Source organism: Mesoplodon mirus, assembly GCF_964341445.2.
Source record: "Mesoplodon mirus genome assembly, chromosome: 5".
In the NCBI taxonomy this organism is placed as follows: domain Eukaryota; kingdom Metazoa; phylum Chordata; class Mammalia; order Artiodactyla; family Ziphiidae; genus Mesoplodon; species Mesoplodon mirus.
This window is the reverse complement of record NC_138980.1, coordinates 61,454,418-61,475,689: the sequence shown is the minus strand read 5'-3', so window position 1 is coordinate 61,475,689 and position 21,272 is coordinate 61,454,418. Positions and strand designations below refer to the sequence as shown.

The 21,272-nt window shown below is 41.7% G+C and overlaps 1 protein-coding gene across 2 annotated transcripts in view; it reads left to right on the top strand.

Annotated features, from left to right (window-relative positions):
• SH3RF2 (SH3 domain containing ring finger 2) overlaps positions 1-21,272 on the top strand; it is a 142,280-nt gene that overhangs the window by 48,863 nt on the left and 72,145 nt on the right. For both annotated transcript variants that reach the window (XM_082620912.1, XM_082620911.1), the window contains exons 3-4: positions 11,709-11,978; positions 15,758-15,853. In XM_082620912.1, the coding sequence (XP_082477038.1) occupies positions 11,709-11,978; positions 15,758-15,853 (366 nt within the window). The remainder of the gene's footprint in view (positions 1-11,708; positions 11,979-15,757; positions 15,854-21,272) is intronic.

Genomic DNA, 21,272 nt, shown 5'->3' with positions numbered 1-21,272 from the left:
AGAGGCATGCTCTGAATTTTGATTTCAAAGAGGCAGATACACTGCAGATTTGCAGGAGGTCCTGGTATTGACAATGCCATCTCAAGGACAGCCGAACTGAGAGGGAAGATTTCTAACTTCCCAGGGCTTGATGTTTTCAACAAGAGTCATGTAGGCTTTTTCTTTGGGTATCACCAAATTAAAGTGTAAATAAGTGTAGATAGGCACACAGACACAAACACCCAAGTCAGAGAGGAGGAGGCCATTTAAGAAGTAAAGCATTTGAAGCTCTATTTACAATAGCCAGGACATGGAAGCAACCTAAGTGTCCATCGACAGATGAATGGATAAAGAAGATATGGTACATATATACAATGGAATATTACTCAGCCATTAAAAAAAACAAAATTGAGTTATTTGTAGTGAGGTGGATGGACCTAGAGGCTGTCATACAGAGTGAAGTAAGTCAGAAAGAGAAAAACAAATGCCATATGCTAACACATATATATGGAATCTAAAAAAAAAAAATGGTTCTGAAGAACCTAGGAGCAGGACAGGAATAAAGATGCAGATGTAGAGAATGGACTTGAGGACACGGGGAGGGGGAAGGGTAAGCTGGGACGAAGCGAGAGAGTGGCAATGACATATATACACTACTAAATGTAAAGTAGATAGCTAGTGGGAAGCAGCCACACAGCACAGGGAGATCAGCTCCGTGCTTTGTGACCACCTAGAGGGGTGGGATAGGGAGGGTGGGAGGGAGATACAAGAGGGAGGAGATATGGGAATATATGTATATGTATAGCTGATTCACTCTGTTATACAGCAGAAACTAACACACCATTGTAAAGCAATTATACTCCAATAAAGATGTTAAAAAAAAAAAGTAAAGCATTTGAAATCCAGATGTAACTTTTGGACAGTAGAGGACAAGCCCAGCCACTTCAGCTATCCTCTCCAAAGCCACTTTCCCCGCGGTTCTGGGGCACTCACGTCCTTTCACTCCTCACCACAGCCTGTCCTGCGATGGCACCTTTACTCACCAGCCATTCTAGGAGGACCACGTACACAAGAGCAGAGAGAGTAGTGGAATAAACTGCCTCTACCCATGACTCAAATCTCAATGATTTTCAATATTTTGCCAATTTGGGGTCATTTGTAGAGACGTGGATGGATGTAGAGACTGTCGTACAGAGTGAAGTAAGTCAGAAAAACAAGTATCGTATATTAATGCGTATACGTGGAGTCTAGAAAAATGGTACAGATGAACCAGTTTGCAAGGCAGAAGGACACATGTAGAGAACAAACGTATGGACACCAAGCAGGGAAAGCAGGGGTGGTGGTGGTAGGATGAACTGGGAGATTGGGCTTGACGTATATACACTAATATGAATAAAATAGACAAGTAATAAGAACCTGCTGTATAAAAATAAATAAATAAAATTCAAAAAAGATATTTTGCCAATTTGGTTTCACCTCATCCATCACCCTTATTTCTAGCATATTCTAAAGATACTCCTGGAGCTCTGATCATTCACTTAATATCCCATTATCATTAGCATTTGAAGGAATGGTAAAATTCACCTTCTTCACTTTGCATTTGAGGAAACCGAGGCCCAGAGAGGTTCAGTGCCTCTCTCAAGGACCCAAGTCTGTAAGTTGTGTATTACATCTAGGGGCCACTTCCAGTCCCCAGACCATATGGCTCCATTATCAGAAACGTTCTGCTGTTTACCTGAATCATGTTGTCACCAGTCATTCCTCCTTCAGCTCCAGAAACCTCCACATGGAGGTGAAAGAGATAAACAATTTGGCGGAGAAAGCCAGTGTACATGTGACCACAGTTTTTTTCCCCCTAAGTCAGAAAAGTGGTGGTGATGGTGGTGGGAGAGTCATTTGACTCATCTTCCCTCCCTCTGCATGGTGGATTTGGCTCAGGTTCTCAAGCCATATGGAAAGAGACTCACCCACCAAGTGCCACACCTACAGGAAAAGCTCTCTCTGGGAATGGAGAAAATGGAAGGGGACAGAGTGGCCTCCCAGGAGGAGTGAGATGGCTCCTCCCTCTGTCCTTCAGGCTCCCACACACCTCCAGCCCTTCCTCACAGGTACCCTGTACCCTCCTGTTAGAAGAGATGGCAACCAAAATGCTTTGGTTCCCTGGAGAATTCAGTGTTCTGCCACTGAACAGCTCCAGGATCTGGCACCCAGCTCATCTCAAATGCAATCCCAAGCTGTGCATTAAAAACCACCTTATGTAGGTAGCCAAGAATACAGCCATGAACATGTCTGGGATTACCTCCTGTGATGGGGGAATGAAATCACCCCAAGGCAATCTCAGAGAAATGTCTGGAAGGAAAAATGAAAGCATGCTAAAGGTGACCCTGAAAACAGGCTGCTGGTTATGAATGGTTCTTTCTCTGCCCACTGGTGTAAATCCTGCTTCCTTCTCCCTTTTCCTGCCCTAGGACCCCTGATAACTCAGGAAGGAAGCAGAAGGGACCAGGGGAAAGAAGGCTGGCATATTCCTGGTGCCTGATTGATATTTGATTAAGGGAGGAAGGAAGGAATGCCGTGCCCACTGACCCACAGTGGCAGGAGATAGATAAAGAAGGAAAATGGATGGACAAAGGATTAATCTCCAAAATATATAAACAGCTCATGCAGCTCAATATTAAAAAAACAAACAACCCAATACAAAAATGGGCAGAAGACCTAAATAGACATTTCTCCAAAGAAGACATACAGATGGCCAAGAAGCACATGAAAAGCTGCTCAACATCACAAATTATTAGAGAAATGCAAATCAAAACTACAATGAGGTATCACCTCACACCAGTTAGAATGGGCATCATCAGAGAATCTACAAACAACAAATGCTGGAGAGGGTGTGAAGAAAAGGGAACTCTCTTGCATTGTTGATGGGAATGTAAATTGATCCAGCCACTATGGAGAAAAGTATGGAGGTTCCTTAAAAAACTAAAAATAGAACTACCATATGGCCCAGCAATCCCACTACTGGGCATATACCCTGAGAAAACCATAATTCAAAAAGAGGCATGTACCAAAATGTTCATTGCAGCTCTATTCACAATAGCCCGGAGCTGGAAACAACCTAAGTGTCCATCATCGAATGAATGGATAAAGAAGATGTGGCACATATATACAATGGAATATTACTCAGCCATAAAAAGAAACGAAACTCAGCTATCTGTAATGAGGTGGATGGACCTAGAGTCTGTCATACAGAGTGAAGTAAGTCAGAAAGAGAAAGACAAATACCGTATGCTAACACATATATATGGAATCTAAAAAAAAAAGGAAAAAAAAGTGGTCATGAAGAACCTAGGGGCAAGACGGGAATAAAGACACAGACCTACTAGAGAATGGACTTGAGGATACGGGGAGGGGGAAGGGTAAGCTGTGACAAAGTGAGAGAGTGGCATGGGCATATATACACTACCAAATGTAAAATAGGTAGCTAGTGGGAAGCAGACGCATAGCACAGGGAGATCAGCTCGGTGCTTTGTGACCGCCTAGAGGGGTGGGATACGGAGGATGGGAGGGAGGGAGACACAAGAGGGAAGAGATATGGGGACATATGTATATGTATAACTGATTCACTTTGTTATAAAGCAGAAACTAACACACCACTGTAAAGCAATTATACTCCAATACAGATGTTTTTTTAAAAAAAAGGAAGATGTGGCACATATATACAATGGAATATTACTCAGCCATAAAAAGGAACGAAATTGGGTCATTTGTAGAGATGTGGATGGACTTAGAGACTGTCATACAGAGTGAAGTAAGTAAGAAAGAGAAAAACAAATATCATATATTAATGCATATAAAAATGGTACAGATGAACTGGTTTGCAAGGCAGAAATACAGACACAGATGTAGAGAACAAATGTGGACACCAAGGAGGGGAAAGCAGGGGGGTGGGATGAATTGGGAGATTGGGATTGACGTGTATACACTAATATGTATAAAATAGATAACTAATAAGAACCTGCTGTATCAAAAATAAATTAATTAAATTGATTTTTTTTTAAATCACACACACACACACACAAAAGAAGGAAAATGGAGAGCTGTGCTCTCCCAGGTCTCTACCTAGGACTAGAAGAAGAGAGGCTGAGACAAAAGGCTGGGGCGAGAGAAAAAGGAGAGAGATAACATGACAAAAGTCACAGGACAGAATAGACTTTTAGATATAGGTGTAAGGCCAATAATAAGAACCTTTCTTGCACTGGTTCTCCTTCCATCCCTCAGCATCTCTCACCTCCCTATTCTTCTCCTCTATAACACTTACTCCAACTTATAATTATGTATATACTCGTTTATTTACGTTTGATCTTTGTTTCACCAGGTAGACAATGCCTGGCATGGTTGACACTCAAAAAGACTCCAGGTAAACAGTCTCTCTTGTCAGGCAGGATATTCCAGGGGCTTAGAGATTTTGGCCCAGGTCAAGGGCCAAAACTTCGATTGGAATCTGCAGGGTTTGGGTAACACAGACTTGCTGAGTTTACTGCATAAAGAAGTATTAGCATTAGCCCCAATTTGTGGATAATCCAAACTAAGAATCAGGAAGACTTAAGTGATTTGGCCAAAGTTACAAAAGCCAGAATGCAAACCAACAACTTACTTGACTCTAACATCTGTGTTCTGTTGCACCCTAGTACCACCCCTGAACAAGTAAAATTCTCTATGAAGGAAGAAACTCACATGGTATGTCTCATAAGCCTGGACTCAAATTTGAATGTGCAGATTCAGACCTTCTGATGATCTCAAGCCTTTGAATGTCCAGATTCAGACCTTCTAGTGACCTCAAGCCTTTGAATGTCAGGATTCAGACCTTCTGGTGATCTCAAGCCCCCAAGCAGCAGAAGGTCTGGGATTTGTCAAGGCTTGATAGATCTGATGCTGTTGAGTGAGCACTGAAGTGTTCCCCCTCCTCACCAGACAAACATGAGCACAAGGGCCAGCCAGCACTTTCTAACATTTGCTCCCTTGCCCCCGACATCAGATCCAAAAGGGTTGCCAACATGAGGGAGAGATGCGGGATGGCTCAGTTGTCTGAGCAGCAGCTGGGAAGGTAGGACCCAGGACAGTTAGCTGACCCTTTGCCTCACGAGTAGAATGAAATCACAGGGGAAGTCACATTTACTTTACCCAGCATTCCCCAGGCCCATTCTGCTAATCCTGCAAAGTGGTCCAGATGCAAATACAAGGTCACATTAGTGGAGTAAAACTTCTGAGAAGCCAGTCAGCAAAAGAGCCTGTGTGACTGTTCAACTCAGTGATTCCTGAGCTTATTTGAGTATGGAAACCTTTTTGAGTATGTGTAGCAAGAAATTGTTAAAATTCAGGGCAATTTGGAAAAGAGGACCCAAACTCTCCTTTTTTATTTTCTAGCTCATGCCACTAGATCTTTCCAATAATTATTATCAGTCATATTTATTAATCTCATATGCATTCTTTTCCTCCAGGAATGGCAATTCCTGGATGTTTCTTGATTAATTCACAAATTCATTCATCAAGCATTTATGAAACACCTGCTTGTGTCCAGGGCTCAGAGATAGAGTTTCAGAGGTGTTTCAGATACAAATCCTAAACTCTCGGGCAGAGAATTCATAGCCTGGTGAATGATAACCTGAGCCAAAGGCCAGGATGTTTTCTCTTGGCTCCATTCTCCTGTGATGGGCCATCTCGTGACCAGCTAGGGAGGTAAGCAGTTAGCTCAGCATGTTGGTTTTGGCCCCATCTGATGCCAGGAGTAGAGAACCAGGCCAACCTCTTTCTAAACAAGTGGGAGCGCCACTCATGCATGGTGAACAGTTCATTACACAGGAACAGGTTGAATGCTCGCTCCAGCTCAGCTTTTTCCTTTGTCTCACCACTGTGATCATTCCAATCTTGGGCTCCTTTTCTCTTACCCTGTTATCAATCCATATGCCTCCTTCTTTATTTTCCAATTGGAAATAAGCTCAGAGCTCATTGGCGGCTAGTCCTCCTGCTGTTTCTGAATTCTGCTTTTTGGATATTTCACTGTTATGCAATTTTGTTGTTTCTGGGTTTTTAATATATATTAATCAGGACTTTTTCAGTTTCAGGGGTCAGAAAATAACTCCAAGCAGTTTCAGTAATAAGCAATACATTGAGGATATCATCTCATTTAACTGTGTATCCTTTAGGCACAGTTGGATATAGACATTCAAATTTCCTTGTGAAGGCTCTATCCATTACTTACCTGTTTATCTCACAATCTCTCTAGTTCTGCTGCCTTCTGCAGCTTCACTCAGGAAGGTGTGTCTGCTGGCTGGGAAATATCACCACTGGTAGTCCAAGGCTTACCGCCTCCAGCCTCATGATCCAAAAGAAACACTCTCTTCTTGGGTGTCTATATATCAAATGTCAAAGAAGATTCTAACTGACCCTATTTGGGGCACACGCCTGCCCTGTACCAAGCTTTATGCCAGGAGGATTTGGGCACTCTGTTACCGAGCCAAACTTGGGTCCACTCACCCGCAGAGTAAAGCCAATCTACTGACATCAGGCTGTGGTGAAGGAAAGTGCGGCGTTTACTGCAGGACACCAAGCAAGGAGAATGGGTGGCTAATGCTCAAAAGACCAAAACTCCCTGAAGGATTTCAGGGAAGGGCTTTTCAAGGCAAGGTGAGGGAGAGGGTTTCAGGGTGCCAGATCAGCTCATGGACATTTTTCTGATTGGTTGGTGGAGAGGTAACTGAGTGGTATTTGGGGGGTTAACATCATCAACCTTTTGGATTTAACTGGTCTGGGGTCTACGTGTATGTGGTCAGCATGCAGCTAACTTTTTTCACCTAGGGAGGGTTTTAGTATCTGTAAAACAACAAAAGGACATGGCTAAAATATTATTTATAGTCCTTAAGGAGGAACTGAAGGTCCTTGACTCTGTATTATGGCTAAACTATTATCTTGTCTCACTTGACTGTTTTTGTTTCTGCATTTTCTCATTTTTGATTGAATTTTTTCTCTGGAACTCAGGGAAGGCCTAGGAGGCTAAAGCTCTTTTACAAACAGGAGGCAAGGGACATGGTGGGGGTGGGTGGGGGTGCTTCTGTCCCCAGAAAGGCCTTCACAGGGCCTTGCTCGGTTATATAACTGGCCAGCCTGGGCCACATACCCATGTGTATGCAGTGTGACCAGAGTGAATAACATGCCCATGAGAAGATGGAGAGCAAATGGGTGGATCCTCAGAGAAGGGATGCCTGCCATTTTATTACCAACACACATAACTACTACAACATAATTTTACCACTAATGTCTCTGCATACCCCCTGCTTCCTTATTTAAGCGTTCTGTGCTTTATCTTCCATCAAAAGCATGGACCTCGTGTGGCTTTCACCTCACCCTACTGAGGTGACAAATCAATAGACAAATTACAGGTGCATAGAAGTATTAATCCTTTTGAATCTCAGAGAAGGAAAGCTTTGTAGGCACACACACAGCCTTCCACTGGATTATCTGGCTCTCTGAAAAACACCAGGAGAAACATTTGGTAATGACCTGGCTGTGAGACCACCACACCCACTTTATCCCCATTCTCCCTCCCTCCTGCACCTGTCGAGACAGAAAACAATTGGGGTGGTGTTTTGTTTCACCCAACAAAACAACAGGTGATGGCTGCTGCAGAACTTGGAGTCATTTTCCCTTGAGAGAACCACTGCGGACTGGATAGAATCAACCAGCTGAGTCTCTTCAGGCAGGTGCTTAACTTTTATGCAAGGGCTCTAGAGTTCAATAATTCATGCTCGTGCAGCCAGCAGCAAGCAGATGGCATTCAAACTCTATTCAGATTTTGATTATAAAACATCACCCCAAATGAGTTTTATGATGGAAAAACATACTAGGTGACTTCAGCAGGATGAAAGAGAAATCAGGGCTTTGACGTCAAATGAACGGAAGTCAGTCTCCGGGCCGCTGTACATTGGCTGTGTGACTTTGCCCGAAGGTGAACGTCTCAGAACTTCTGTTTCTTCATCGATAAAATTAAGATAAACCTACTTCACAGGGCTTTGAGCTCATATAAATGAGATAGTATTGTACATGGAAAGTGCAGTAGTGTAATAATGTAAGACAAATTTCTATGGCTTGCCAGAAACACAATAAATGTTAATTTCCTTCCCCTCTTCAGATTTTTTCTCTCTCCTTCCCCACCCCCACCCTCTTTACAGCATGGAAGCCAATGTTTTCTATAAGTATGAATGTAGAACTGAGAGTAAAAGGGGAGAATGAAGAAAAAAGGTGATGAAAAGAATCTTCATGTTAAAAATAGAATTTACAGTTTGCTTCCACAGTAGTTTATCTCAACTGAGGGGAGATAGAGAAAAGATGAAGATGGTCAGGCAATTAGTACTATCTCAGGGTTTCAAAGTTTATGCCCCTTCAAAGAGATTTAAGCATTTTGTGCAGTTTTAGTCTAACATACTTGCTCAATAGTCATTAAAATACATAAGCCACCTTGTATGGGAATGTCTTCCAGAAAAGAAAGGAAAAAAGCAGCTCAGCCATTTACAAAACTACATCAAATCTCCATTTTAGTTAGAATAAGACATAACTCAGACCAGCGGCATCAAACTTGGATGGATGGGAGAGCTTGATAAAAATGCAGCTACTTAAACTGCCCTCTAAGAGATTCTGGTCAAATTGGTCAGGGATGGGGTCCAAGAGTCTGCATTTTTTACATTTCCCGAGATTCTGATCTAGGTAAACCACAGACTTCATTTTGAGAAACACTGGTTGAGTAGTTAAGAGCTTGGGTTTGAGAATAGACATACTTGAGCTCAAATTCTAAAATCTACCACTTTCTAGCTTCATGAACTTTGACAAATTTTTAACCTCTCTGATCCCCAGTTTTCTAATCACAGGTTGTTGTGAGAATTAAATAAAATATACTGTGGAGTGCTTAGCACAGTATCTGGTACATAGGAGGAAGCACTCAATAAATATTAGCTATTGATATTATCATTATTATGCAAAGTCAAAGGAGCTTTAATTCCTTTTTTCCTAATTTTTTCATTCTTCCTTCCTTTTCTTTCTTTTCCTTTTATGAATCCAAAATAACAGTGTATTAGGCAAGATGGAAGTTTATTTAGATTTCAGACACAAGTCTGGAAGTAAAGTAGTCCAGGACTTGCCTGGCAGCTCTGCAACCCAGACTACTTTCTCCCCTTTTTAGGTGTGACCCTTATTCTCATTGTTCAAGATGGCAGCTAGAGCGCCAGCTCTGCATCCCACATAGCAAAATGGAGGAAAGAAAAAGAAAGTCAATCTCTCTCAGTAGGGACACTTCCTAAAATTTGCTTATATCCCATTGGCCAGATGTAGCTGCCAGTGAGCCTGGTAAATGTGACCAGTGTGTGCCAGGTGCTCATATACCCATAAAAATGTGATTTATATCACAGTGTAAAATTGGCAGAAGGCTTAGGGACAATTATTATTCCCTGATATGTCTAACCCTGGGAGTCTAACAGATTCAGATCATTCCCCAGAAATCCTGTGTTCTCAATCTGCTTCTACCTGCTTACTTCTCAGGTAAGGGAGAAGCTTCTCCAAAAGGTAGTTACGTGGTTGTTGACCCCACTCAGCTAGGCTTATTTTCTTCCTAAATTCCTCCCATACCTTTCACTTCTTATCCCCCAGCTTCATTCATTTTCTTTTTACTATCCAATTGTGATAGACAGTACAATTTTTTCATTGTAGAAAAGTTAGAAAACACTGCAAAGCACTTAGGGAAACTTTTTTTTTTAATATTCAAAAATCTCCTCACTTAGGAATAACCACTCTTAAAATGTTAGTATATAGCCATCTAGCATTTTCCCCAGGTAAAAAATATATATGTATATTTACAAAGAGAGCCTAGTCTACATAACTGTTTTTAATCTCTTCTATTATACTTAACAGTATATTATAAGTACCTCTCAGTGTTATTAATTATAGATCAACATCATCAGTTTTAATGTCTGTAGGGTTTTCCATTGTATGGATGTATCATAATTTATTCAACTGGTTCCATTTATCTACAACAGTGTGTTAAACCTCCTAGCACATACATCTTTGCTCATTTGTCCACCAGTTTCCCAAGGATGAGCTGTGTTCCTGTGGTTTTCTAACTCCCCAGGGACCAGCAGAAACCCATTGCTCTGCTGCTGTCCCATCAGCAATATGATGCCATTCAGGTCTTGTCTCGACCCTGAAGCTGCTTGAAATTCCTTTTCAAATGAACACTGCAGACTCTGAAGGTCCTTGAAGGTTCCAGCAAGACTGTCCCCAGCAGAGGGGAATACTCCACCCAATGGCCGAGGAAAGCACAAAATACAATACAATCACAGGTGACACTGAAGGGCTTTCTATAAAACCTAAGTTACTAGAACTTCCCATCTGTCAAACTGACCTTAAACAAGACCAAAGTGAGGCCATTTCTCTGTGAAGAAACCAGTTTCAATCAGGAAAAGAAATGCATTTGACTGAAATAATTATTTAGACTGACAATTGATTTGACAAATGATAATTCTTTAGCTGATTTGTTTTAGGTGATGATTGATTTCTGACTGTTAACTCATCTCGGTTGTGCTTCCTAAAGATCCAAACACACAGGAGGTTTACACTTTCTAGACAGGCTGAAGACAAATTATAATGCATCACTCTCACATAGCACTTTCTATTTTCAGGGGGTTTTCACCTCACTTTTCTTGCCGTCAACACTGAGCCCTACATTACAGGTGTTGATTCTAAGAGGTGTCATTTATTGAGCACATACTATGTACCAAGCAATACACAGAATGCATTATCAATATTTTTTAGTCCTCACAGCAACTCTAATGAGGTAGACATTCTATTATTACCCCATTTTATAAATGAATGTGGTTTAAGAAAGATGAAATAGCTTGACCACAGTCACACAAGAGCAAAGACATGGAGCCAGAATTCAAAATCAGTATTCAGATCCCAGAAAGAGTCACAGCCTCACTCAAGTTCACATAGTTGTGGAGTCAAGTCCAAAATCCCGTTCCCTGCATAGTGATTAAGAACAGGGTCTCTGGGCTTCCCTGGTGGCGCAGTGGTTAAGAATCCGCCCGCCAATTCAGGGGACACGGGTTCAAGCCCTGGTCCGGGAAGATCCCACATGCCGCGGAGCAACTAAGCCCGTGTGCCACAACTACTGAGCCTGCGATCTAGAGCCCGCGAGCCACAACTACTGAGCCCGTGCGCCACAACTACTGAAGCCCGCGCCAAGAGCCCATGCTCCACAACAAGAGAAGCCACTGCAATGATAAGCTGGCTCACCACAAGGAAGAGTAGCCCCCGTTCGCTGCAACTGGAGAAAGACCACGCACAGCAACGAAAACCCAACGCAGCCAAAAATAAGTAAATAAATAATAAATAACTAAATGTATTAAAAAAAAAGAACAGGTCTCTAAAATCAGATTGTCAGAGTTCAAACCCCATATCTGCCATTTCCCAGCTGTGTCACCTTAGGCAACTTCCTAAACCACTCTGTGCCTCAGTCACCTCATCTTAGAAAGGGGAATAATAGTGTCTATCTCAAAGGTTAAACAAGATGACCCACGTATGGCACTTAGTACATAGGAAGTGCCCTGTATTTAGTTATTAATATGATCCCTTGTGTCCCTCCAGCCTCTAAGCCATACATATTTTATTGATCCGTGACACTGCAGGTGCCGCGAGCAAAGGCCTTGTGCAACTACCGAGGGCAGAATCCCGGTGACCTGAGGTTTAATAAGGGAGATGTCATCCTTCTCCGGAGACAGTTGGATGAGAACTGGTACCAGGGGGAAATCAATGGAATCAGTGGGGTCTTCCCAGCCAGCTCCGTGGAGGTCCTCAAGCAGCTTCCCCAGCCACCCCCACTCTGCCGGGCCCTCTACAACTTCGACCTGCGCAACAAGGACAAGAGTGAGAACCAGGACTGCCTGACCTTCCTCAAGGTAAGATTCTGGGCAGCTACCAAAGTCACCAGTGACCACATAAAGACTGGCAGAACCTCGAGTTGTTTGTTTAATATTTGCTGATTGTTTTAAATTATATTTTATCCATAAATGTGTGCCTATATATGTAACATATATGTATAATTCCAACATATGGTAGTAAAGTCACCAGAGAAATCTAATAGGAGTTTGATGGGAATCCTCAAACCTTTTCTATTGCAACTGCAAAACTAAGTATCTGCACACTCATTCATTCATTCTACAATCACTTTTTTTTTTTTTTTTTTTTTTCGGTACACGGGCCTCTCACTGTTGTGGCCTCTCCCGTTGTGGAGCACAGGCTCCGGACGCGCAGGCTCAACGGCCATGGCTCACGGGCTCAGCTGCTCAGCGGCACGTGGGATCTTCCAAGACCGGGGCACGAACCCGTGTCCCCTGCATCGGCAGGCGGACTCTCAACCACTGCGCCACCAGGGAAGCCCTACAATCACTTTTGAACACCTGTTCTTTGCAGATACTGGGGAGACAGTATGAACAAGTCACAGCACATACCCTCAGGCAGAGTAGTGAGAGAAACAGACACTTGGACAGAAGATTACAGACACAGTTTAACAGCGTGCTGTGTAGAACTACAGATCTTACCTTTTCATTGTGTATCTGCAGGGGTATTCTCGCTGACCAAGTTCTGATCACCTAGTACTACTCGTTTACAACACTCTATTTTGTTTGTAAACATTGCATTCAAAACACTCCAAACAACACAATAACATAATTATATCTTTACACATAAATCACCTCTTACAAGATATATTTTCCAAACACATTAGTTACCCTAAGGTTTTTTCCCTTTCTTTTTTTTTGGATGATTCTTCAGCATTTGCAAGTAAGGACAAGTCTACTAAAGTCTAGACTACAACCATCCCTTGGTATCTGAGGGGGATTAGTTCTAGGGCACATTGATTCCTGAAGATGCAGAAGCCGCGGACGTGGAGGGTTGACTGTACTTTAAATCATTGTATTCAGTACTTATTATTCCGTAAACATTTGAATTCTCTCTTAGAAACCAAAGTTGGGGTATTTTCATTCTTTGCTACTTATGATAAGTAGGTCAAATACAAGTACAAGTGGCGCTGCTACAGTAGCTCAGGAAAGGTCTTTTGTTTTGTAAAACATTTTTATTCCATCGCTACTGGAAATGAGATTTACTTAAGATTCACTCAAACTGGATAACCCCACTGTCCTCCATATTTTGAAATACTGATCTTTGTTATTGTCTTAGCACCTCAGAGTGAGTCCCCTAAGGAATGTCATTCTGTAGCTGACCTGTAAATTTTATACTTTGACTACAGCTGGAGAAGGGCAGTTCAATTCCACAAGCGCTTATTGAGTATTTACTTTGTACCAGGCATTAGACACTAAGCTCTAGGGACACAGCTGGAGGAAGACATAGGCAGGAAGCAGTACCTGCTTTTTTGCCCTTTTCTGGGAATTTGCAAACTGGGACACTTACCCACCTGCTTGTTCATTCATTGAATCCATCCATGTGCCAAGCTGTCCACTGGAGATAAAGTGATGAGTCATTGTCCCTGTCTTCATGGAGCCAGCAGCCTAGTGGAAGGAACAGACACATAAATGGGAAATTAGGACAGCGGACCCAGAAGAGAGGATTCAATCCCTTCTGGAAGCCTATTGAAGGCCAAGACTACACTAGGATATCTCATGGTCTTCCTAAACTCAGCATGTCCAAAAAAACTCAAGATCTTCTCTCCAGAAGCTTTTATTCCTAGTATTTTCTATCTCAGTAAATTTTCCAGTTTATTCACACATGCATTTATTCATTCATGCATGCATGCATTCAAGAAATATTGATTGTTTAAAAACTGTGAATCACTATGTTGTACACCTGAAACTAATATAATATTGTACATCAACTATACCTCAATTAAAAAAATTTAATAAAGGAATGATTGGTTGACTGCTATAGGGGAGCCGCTATATAAGGTCCCAGGGACAAAAATGAACAAAACAGATACAGGCCCCGCACACATGAAGTTTATGGTCTGATGGGGTGTACAGGCATTAAAGAAATCATAACCTATAAATATGTAATTACAGGTTGTAATAAGGACAGAGAAATATAAGAAAGGGTATAATGCAGTAATGGATTTAGATTTGGATTCGTCTATATTACTAAGGGGCATAGATCAGAAGATCAGAGAGATCAGTGGATGAATATTCAGATTTAGATTGATAACAGATACGGACATGGAAAGGTATTCCTGATGTGATAGTAAGTGAAAATTCAATGTATCCTATATGACTTCATTTGTAAGAAATACAAAATAAGCCAAATGAATGTATTTGCTAGGAGTCAGAGTAGTGGTTACCTCTTGCTATGTGACAGGAAAGAGTATGAAAGAGCCATCTTGGTGCTGGAAGTATTTTATATTTCTTACTCTGGGTTGGGGTTTTGTGGATATATTCAATTTAAAAAATTCATCAAGCTTTACATCTAAAATATTTGTACTTTATTGTACGCCTATGTACATTTTCTGAAAAGTTTTTAAAAATCAGTGTGTCTCTATGTACATATATTTTATCCTCATAGAAAAGAATCTGGGAAAAAATGTGTCAACCAAGATGTTAACAGTGGTTGTATCTATATTGTGATAGAATTTTCTTTGTTTTGCTTATCTGTGTTTCCAAATGTTTCTACAAATTTCCATATAACCTTTGGTAATAAGAAACATTCAAATAAAAAGCCACTTTATGTTTGCTACATTAAAAATTAAATAGGGGGACTTCCCTGGTGGCACAGTGGTTAAGAGTCCGCCTGCCATTGCAGGGGACACGGGTCGAGCCCTGGTCCGGGAAGATTCCACCTGCCGTGGAGCATCTAAGCCCGTGCACCACAACTACTGAGCCTGCGCTCTAGACCCACGAGCCACAACTACTGAAGCCCACGCACCTAGAGCCCATGCTCCGCAACAAAAGAAGCCACCGCAATGAGAAGCCCTGAGAAGCCTGCACACAGCAACCAAGAGTAGCCCCCGCTCGCAGCAACTAGAGAAAGCCCATGTGCATCAATAAAGACCCCACGCAGCCAAATAAATAAATAAATTTATTTAAAAAAAATTTTTTGAACACAGAAAAGTGTTCAAAATAAGAATGCAATTCATTCTTCCTTTTGCTAAGCCAAAATTCTATCTCCCTACCTCTTCCATCTTGGTTTCTCCATCAGATTAATTAATTAATTTATTTATTTATTTATTTATTTTTTTGCGGTACGCGGGCCTCTCACTGTTGTGGCCTCTCCCATTGCGGAGCACAGGCTCCGGGTGCGCAGGCTCAGCGGCCATGGCTCACGGTCCCAGCTGCTCCGCAGCATGTGGGATCTTCCCAGACCGGGGCACGAACCCATGTCCCCTGCATCGGCAGGCGGACTCCCAACCACTGCGCCACCAGGGAAGCCCCATCAGATTAATTTAAATGAAAAGCCCAGATTCTGCTGGTGATGGAAAATTAGAGACATTTCCAAGTTTTCCTATTGGATTTCTTTGATGCTCCAAATTATTTCTACTCCTCTTTTGGTCTTGGTGACCCAAATCTGCTCTTTATGGAGAAAAATTATTTTAGTGGAAGATTTTGTAAATAAATTGTGAAAGAGTTACATTCCTTGCCCCTTACACCATTTGAGACTCCAAGCTGATCTCCACTGAAGGCTTTCAGCACCTGAAAACTGACAGTAAATGCTAACCAGGAGACTTTCTCTCTTTCAGGATGATATCATCACTGTGATCAGCCGAGTAGATGAGAACTGGGCAGAAGGCAAGTTAGGAGATAAAGTCGGCATCTTCCCAATCTTGTTTGTAGAGGTACGTGACTATCAAGTCTACATCTGACTCGAGCTTACTCAGAATTATACATGTGCTACAGTGAGTAATTCCTATTTGATATGAGGCTTATTTCAGAACTAACTAAAGTCTTGAAAGAAAAGATGCTAGATGATAATACCCATTTCTGGCAAGAGTGTGGGGAAATGGGCCTTTTCATTCTGCTGATAGGAGTACAAGTTGGTGCCCTCTCTCGTTTCCAGACTCAAACTCCTACCAAGGATGTTGAAAATGTACATCTCCTTTGAGTCATTAATTCCACGCCTGAGAGTTCACTATAAGGAAATATTAAAACAAATATGCAAATATATGTGTACAAAATGTGCAAAAATGTTCATTGTAGCATTGTGCATAGTGGTGAAAAACCAGAAATAATCTAAAACTCAACAATAAGGATTTCGTTTTTTAAAATTATGGTGATGGAAAAATATATACCCATTAAAAATAATGTTAAAGGAGAATACTCAATATCATGGAGTATCTGGTATTATGGAAATATGTTTGTGATTTATTGTTAAGTAAAATAAAGTTTAATGAGTATAAAGTTTCAGATTTAGAAGATGAAGTTCTGTAGTTCTATTACAATGTGGATAAAATTAACACTACTGAACTCTATACTTAAAGATGATTATTATAGTAAATTTTGTTATGTGTTTTTTACCACAATTAAAAAAAATTAACTGCTTGAAACTAGCTTTGTAAATACATATGTGTATATATAAATGGATAAAGGGCTAGAGGACTATGTACCAAGATATTAACAGTGGTGATCACCAGATGGTGAGATTCTAGATAATTTTCATGTTCTTCTGCTGACTTGTATTTTGTAAATCTTCAGAAATGAGCACATATTACTTCTATTGTTTTTTAAAATCTACTTTGAAAAAAAAAGAAAGAACACATGCTAGGCTATCTACCTATTTCTCCAGTATAGTAATATAACCTATAGCCCCTAACCTCTCTAGCCATCAGTCTCACCCCAGCTTGAAACAGGTCATTACAAATTTAAAAGAGAGTTTTCATTGTTTAACTGCACTTATTGGGTGCTTACCAGGCATAAAGCATTAAAAGCGAGCAGTGCTGAGCTATAAAAGAAGTAGAAAGTATGCTCCCTGCCCTCTAGGAGGGTGGGATGAAACAGAACAGAGGCAGAGTTGCAAAGAAGGGACTAGTTCTACCATTCGTAAGAGCCGAAGTGGATTCTGAAGTGAGTGGTGTGCCCAGAACACTGCCCAGCTGTCAAAGTTCCCTCACCCTCTCATCTCAATCTGTATGGAAGGAATGAAAAATGGAAGGGAGGGGAAGAGGAATGGTCCAGAGAGGCTGGTCTTCCTACTCTCTCCACTAAATGATCGTGCTTTTTCTCTTGTTGAAGCCCCTTCCAGGTACAGCCACCCAATTCTCTCTACATGTTCAACTTCACTCATTTTATGAGGCTCAGCTAGAAATCTTCTTTTTCCATAAAATTCCAGCAACTAGTTGAATACTCAGTTGTCTCTTTCTTCTCAGAACACCTGATCGGTGTGTGGCTTGTACTTCACAGGCTAGCCCAATACAGAGCAGGTACTTCATAAAAAAAAATTAGCTTCACAAGTGAATGAATGAAAAAAATATTTGGGAGGTGGTCCGACTGACCAGGAAAAAAATTCAGAGAACATACCTTTCAACGTGACCCTGTCCTAAATATATATTCAATCATTCAACTTATTTTTCATTGAGTGCCTGCCATGTCAGGTCCTGTGCTAAGTTCCAGTGATACAAGACAGATATGAGTCCCTACTTTCAAGGATTGTAGGGGCAGACATGAATAAATAATTATAAGTGTGATGAATGATGCAAAGAGTGAAGGAGAGGGAACTATTGGGGGGAGGAGAGTATGATGTTCAACTTACCTGGGTAGGGTGTCGGCAAATGCCTTGTAAGCCAAGATCTGACAAATGATGAGGAGCAAGCATGGCGGGAAGAGTGTTTTAGGGAATGGAGGTAACATGTGCAAAAGTCCTGCAGGATGAGGAAGTGTGGTGCCTCCAAAGACCAAAGAATACTAGAGCTGGAGCTTAGAGAGTAAGAGAGAGATAAAAAAAAAAAAAAAGAAGAAGCAGCCAGGGAAGCAAAAAATGGGACACAGACCACAGGAGACTTTGTAAACCTTCCTGCATTAGTCAGGATGAGCTAGGTTATGCTATGGTAATAAACAACCCCTGTATCTCAGTGGCTTCACAAAGAAAAAGTTATTTCGAATCCATATTACATGTTCAGCACAGAATGGTGAGAGGCTGTGCTCACACAGTCACTGAGGAACCCAGACTGATGAGGCTGGGCCATTTTGTAGCCGCGCCATCTGAAACACATGGACTTCCTAGGTTTCATGGCGGGGAAGAGTAAAGAGGAGTGAGGTGTGTATCAGCAAAGGCCTCAGCTCTGTGACATTTGTCACTCCCACTCATAGTCCATTGGCCTGAACCAGTCACATAGTCCCACCTGGCTTGAAATCAGCTGAGAAGTATAGGGGACTACTTGGAATATTTGCTGAGCATCATCACCTCTGCCATATCATAAGAAGTTTGGACTTGACCCAGAAGTCAGAAGACACCACTGAAAAATTTAAAGTAAGGCAGTGACTCCATCAGATTTGGGTTTCTTAAAGATTGCTCTGGATGCAGTGGGAAGAATAATTTGAGGAGGAAGGATTTAAAAAAAGGAGAAAGATCAATTAGGAGGCTACTACATGGCTCAGTTAGAAAATGATTGTAGCTTTGACTAGTAGATTGGAAACAACTGGACAGATTCCAGGACCTTTTAGGAGGTAGATCCACAGGAGCAGGGGATAGGGGTGAGGAAATGGTCAAGGATCACACCCTATTTTCGGATTTGTGTGTCTAGGTCAGTGGTAGAGCCATTTGCTGGATCAAGCAACATATGCTGAAGAGGAACAATTATGATGTTTGGGAGATACCGTTAAGTCTCCAAGGACAGAGATGAGCTACAACTAATCCTAGTTGGATACATAGGAGGTGCTTAAATTTTTGCAGATTAGAGCTTGCATGGTCCCCTGTATTATTTCAAGAAGCTTCTTCATAGGTCTGGGGAAAAAAGGCATCACTGATTTCATTACCCATTTCTGATATCCTTTTTTTCCAAAACTTCTACATTTAATGAGTATTCATTTGGATACTCTCCCCACTACTCCACCTTTAAAATTAGTGATTACAAGAACCCTCACAGTCATCATCAAACTAGGGTCCTGTTCTCCTAATTGCTAGGAGGGGAAACGATAATCAAGTGGTTGCTCTAATCTGGGAACCTGGTTTTCAAAAATTACTTGAAATCTAAATTGAGCTTTTTAAAGCAGTACTTAAAATTTGATTCCAGTCATTTCACTAAGACCAGCACTTGCTGAGAACCCTTTAAATAAGTTTTGAAATACCAGCGCCATGCAAAGCAATTGGAAGGAAGGAGTGCTTTCTTCTGAGAGTGAGGTGGGCTTTTTGGCATAAACAGGATTTTTCTTGTTAATGTATCGTTTGAGTTATTGAATTGCATCTGGGTAAAAGGTGGTAAAACAAACGCGGAGCTTATGCCCATTCTTGTCAGGACTTCTCCAGCGGGGCGTGCCTGGGTTATATGAACCTCGCTCAGCCCAGTGGACCTCAAGGATATTGTTTCAAATGAGTGGGTGCAAATTGAAGAGCCCTGCAGTCCTTCCCCGGCTGAGCTATTAATCACCCTGGCAGAGGACAGGGAAGACCTAGAGTCACATGGGGCTCTTTGTCTGTGTTGCTGACGGAAACACTCACGGTATTGCTCACCTGGGGGCAGAACAATTAGGTGAAGGCAGAAAAAAATTAACTTATTTCATCGTGGCTATGAAAGACCAGAAAGAACTTTACTCATTCAACTCAGAGAGCAGGTATTATCGTCTTACTGGGTGAACAATGGAGGGATGGGTGCTCTGGGGGAACATGAGACATGGTCCAGGCTTCCGTCAGAAGCGCCCTAAATAATTTCAGTAATTTCCCAGTTGATCTCCCTCCTTCCGGTCTGGCACTTCTGAATAGCAGCCAGAATGAGGTTTTTATGTATTTATTTTTATTTACATACAGTAAAATTTGTTCTTTTTGGTGTCTCTGCATTCTGATAAATGCATACAGTATAACCACACTACCATCAAGATATAAAATAGTTCCAACACCTGCCAAAAAATACGAGGGCAGGCTGCCTCTTGGAAGTCCGCTCCTTCCCTGACTGCAACCCCTGGCACCCACTGATCTGTTTTCTGCTCCTGCAGTTTTCCTTTTCCAGAATGTCACAGAAATGGAATCATATAGAATGTAGCCTTTGGAGTCTGGCTCCCTTCACTTAGCATAATGCCTTTGAGGTTCATCCATGTTGTTGGGTGTATTGGTAGCTTGTGCCTTTTCTTTGTTGAGTCATAGTCCACGATCCGGATGTGCCGGAGTCTGTCATCCATTCGCCAATTGAAAGACATTGTGATTGTTTCCAATTGTCTGGCAGCTATCACTAAAGCAGCTATAAACATGTGCATACCAATTTTTGAGTAAGCCTGAGTTTTCATTTCTCTTGGGTAATTACCTAGGAGTGGGATTGCTGGGTCAGACGCTAAGTAGGAAACTGCCAAACCGTAGCATGAGCTTCTAAATAAAAGCAAACATCAGATCACGTCACCCTTCCACCTAAATCCTGCCAAAGGCTTCCTATTACACTCAATAAACTCAGAGCCTCCCAGTCTTATGTGATCCGGATCCTGCCTGCCTCCATGGTCTCCTCTTGACCACCTGTTCCTCACTCGCTCTGGTCCATCCTTCTTTCTGGTTCTTTCACATCTTTTTCTCAAACAGGCTGAGCTTTCTCCCTCTTCGGGATCTTTCCACTAGCTTGCAATCCCTCTCCTGGCATGTTCTCATGCCTATCTTCACATGGCTGGTTCCTTCTTGGCATCTGTGTCTCAGCTTGAATGTCACCTTCTCAGCAGGTCTTCCTTGACAGCCCCCCACCAATCTAAAGTAGCCGCCTCCCACAGTCACCCTCTGACACATGAGAGCATTTATTACCACCTGGTCTTTTCTTGTTTGGTTGTTTACATGCTGGCTCTGCCATGTACGTCACCCCTTCAGCTCTCTTGTCTTTAAAGTGGGCATAATAATACCCCTTCCCCTACTTGATGGCTTCTTTTCACAATATTACAAGCTTCTGGCGGCAGGAACTATATCTTTTTTAAAATTTTCTATCTCAACTATATGAATCATCTTAATCATCCTCACATGGTTATTAAAAAGTTCTTAAATGAAGAAAAAGTTCTTAAAGGAGCAAACTCCCTTTTACCTCTATAGGTGAACCTCTAAATTAGAATGAGACACATGCTTTTAGAGGGCAACTGGTG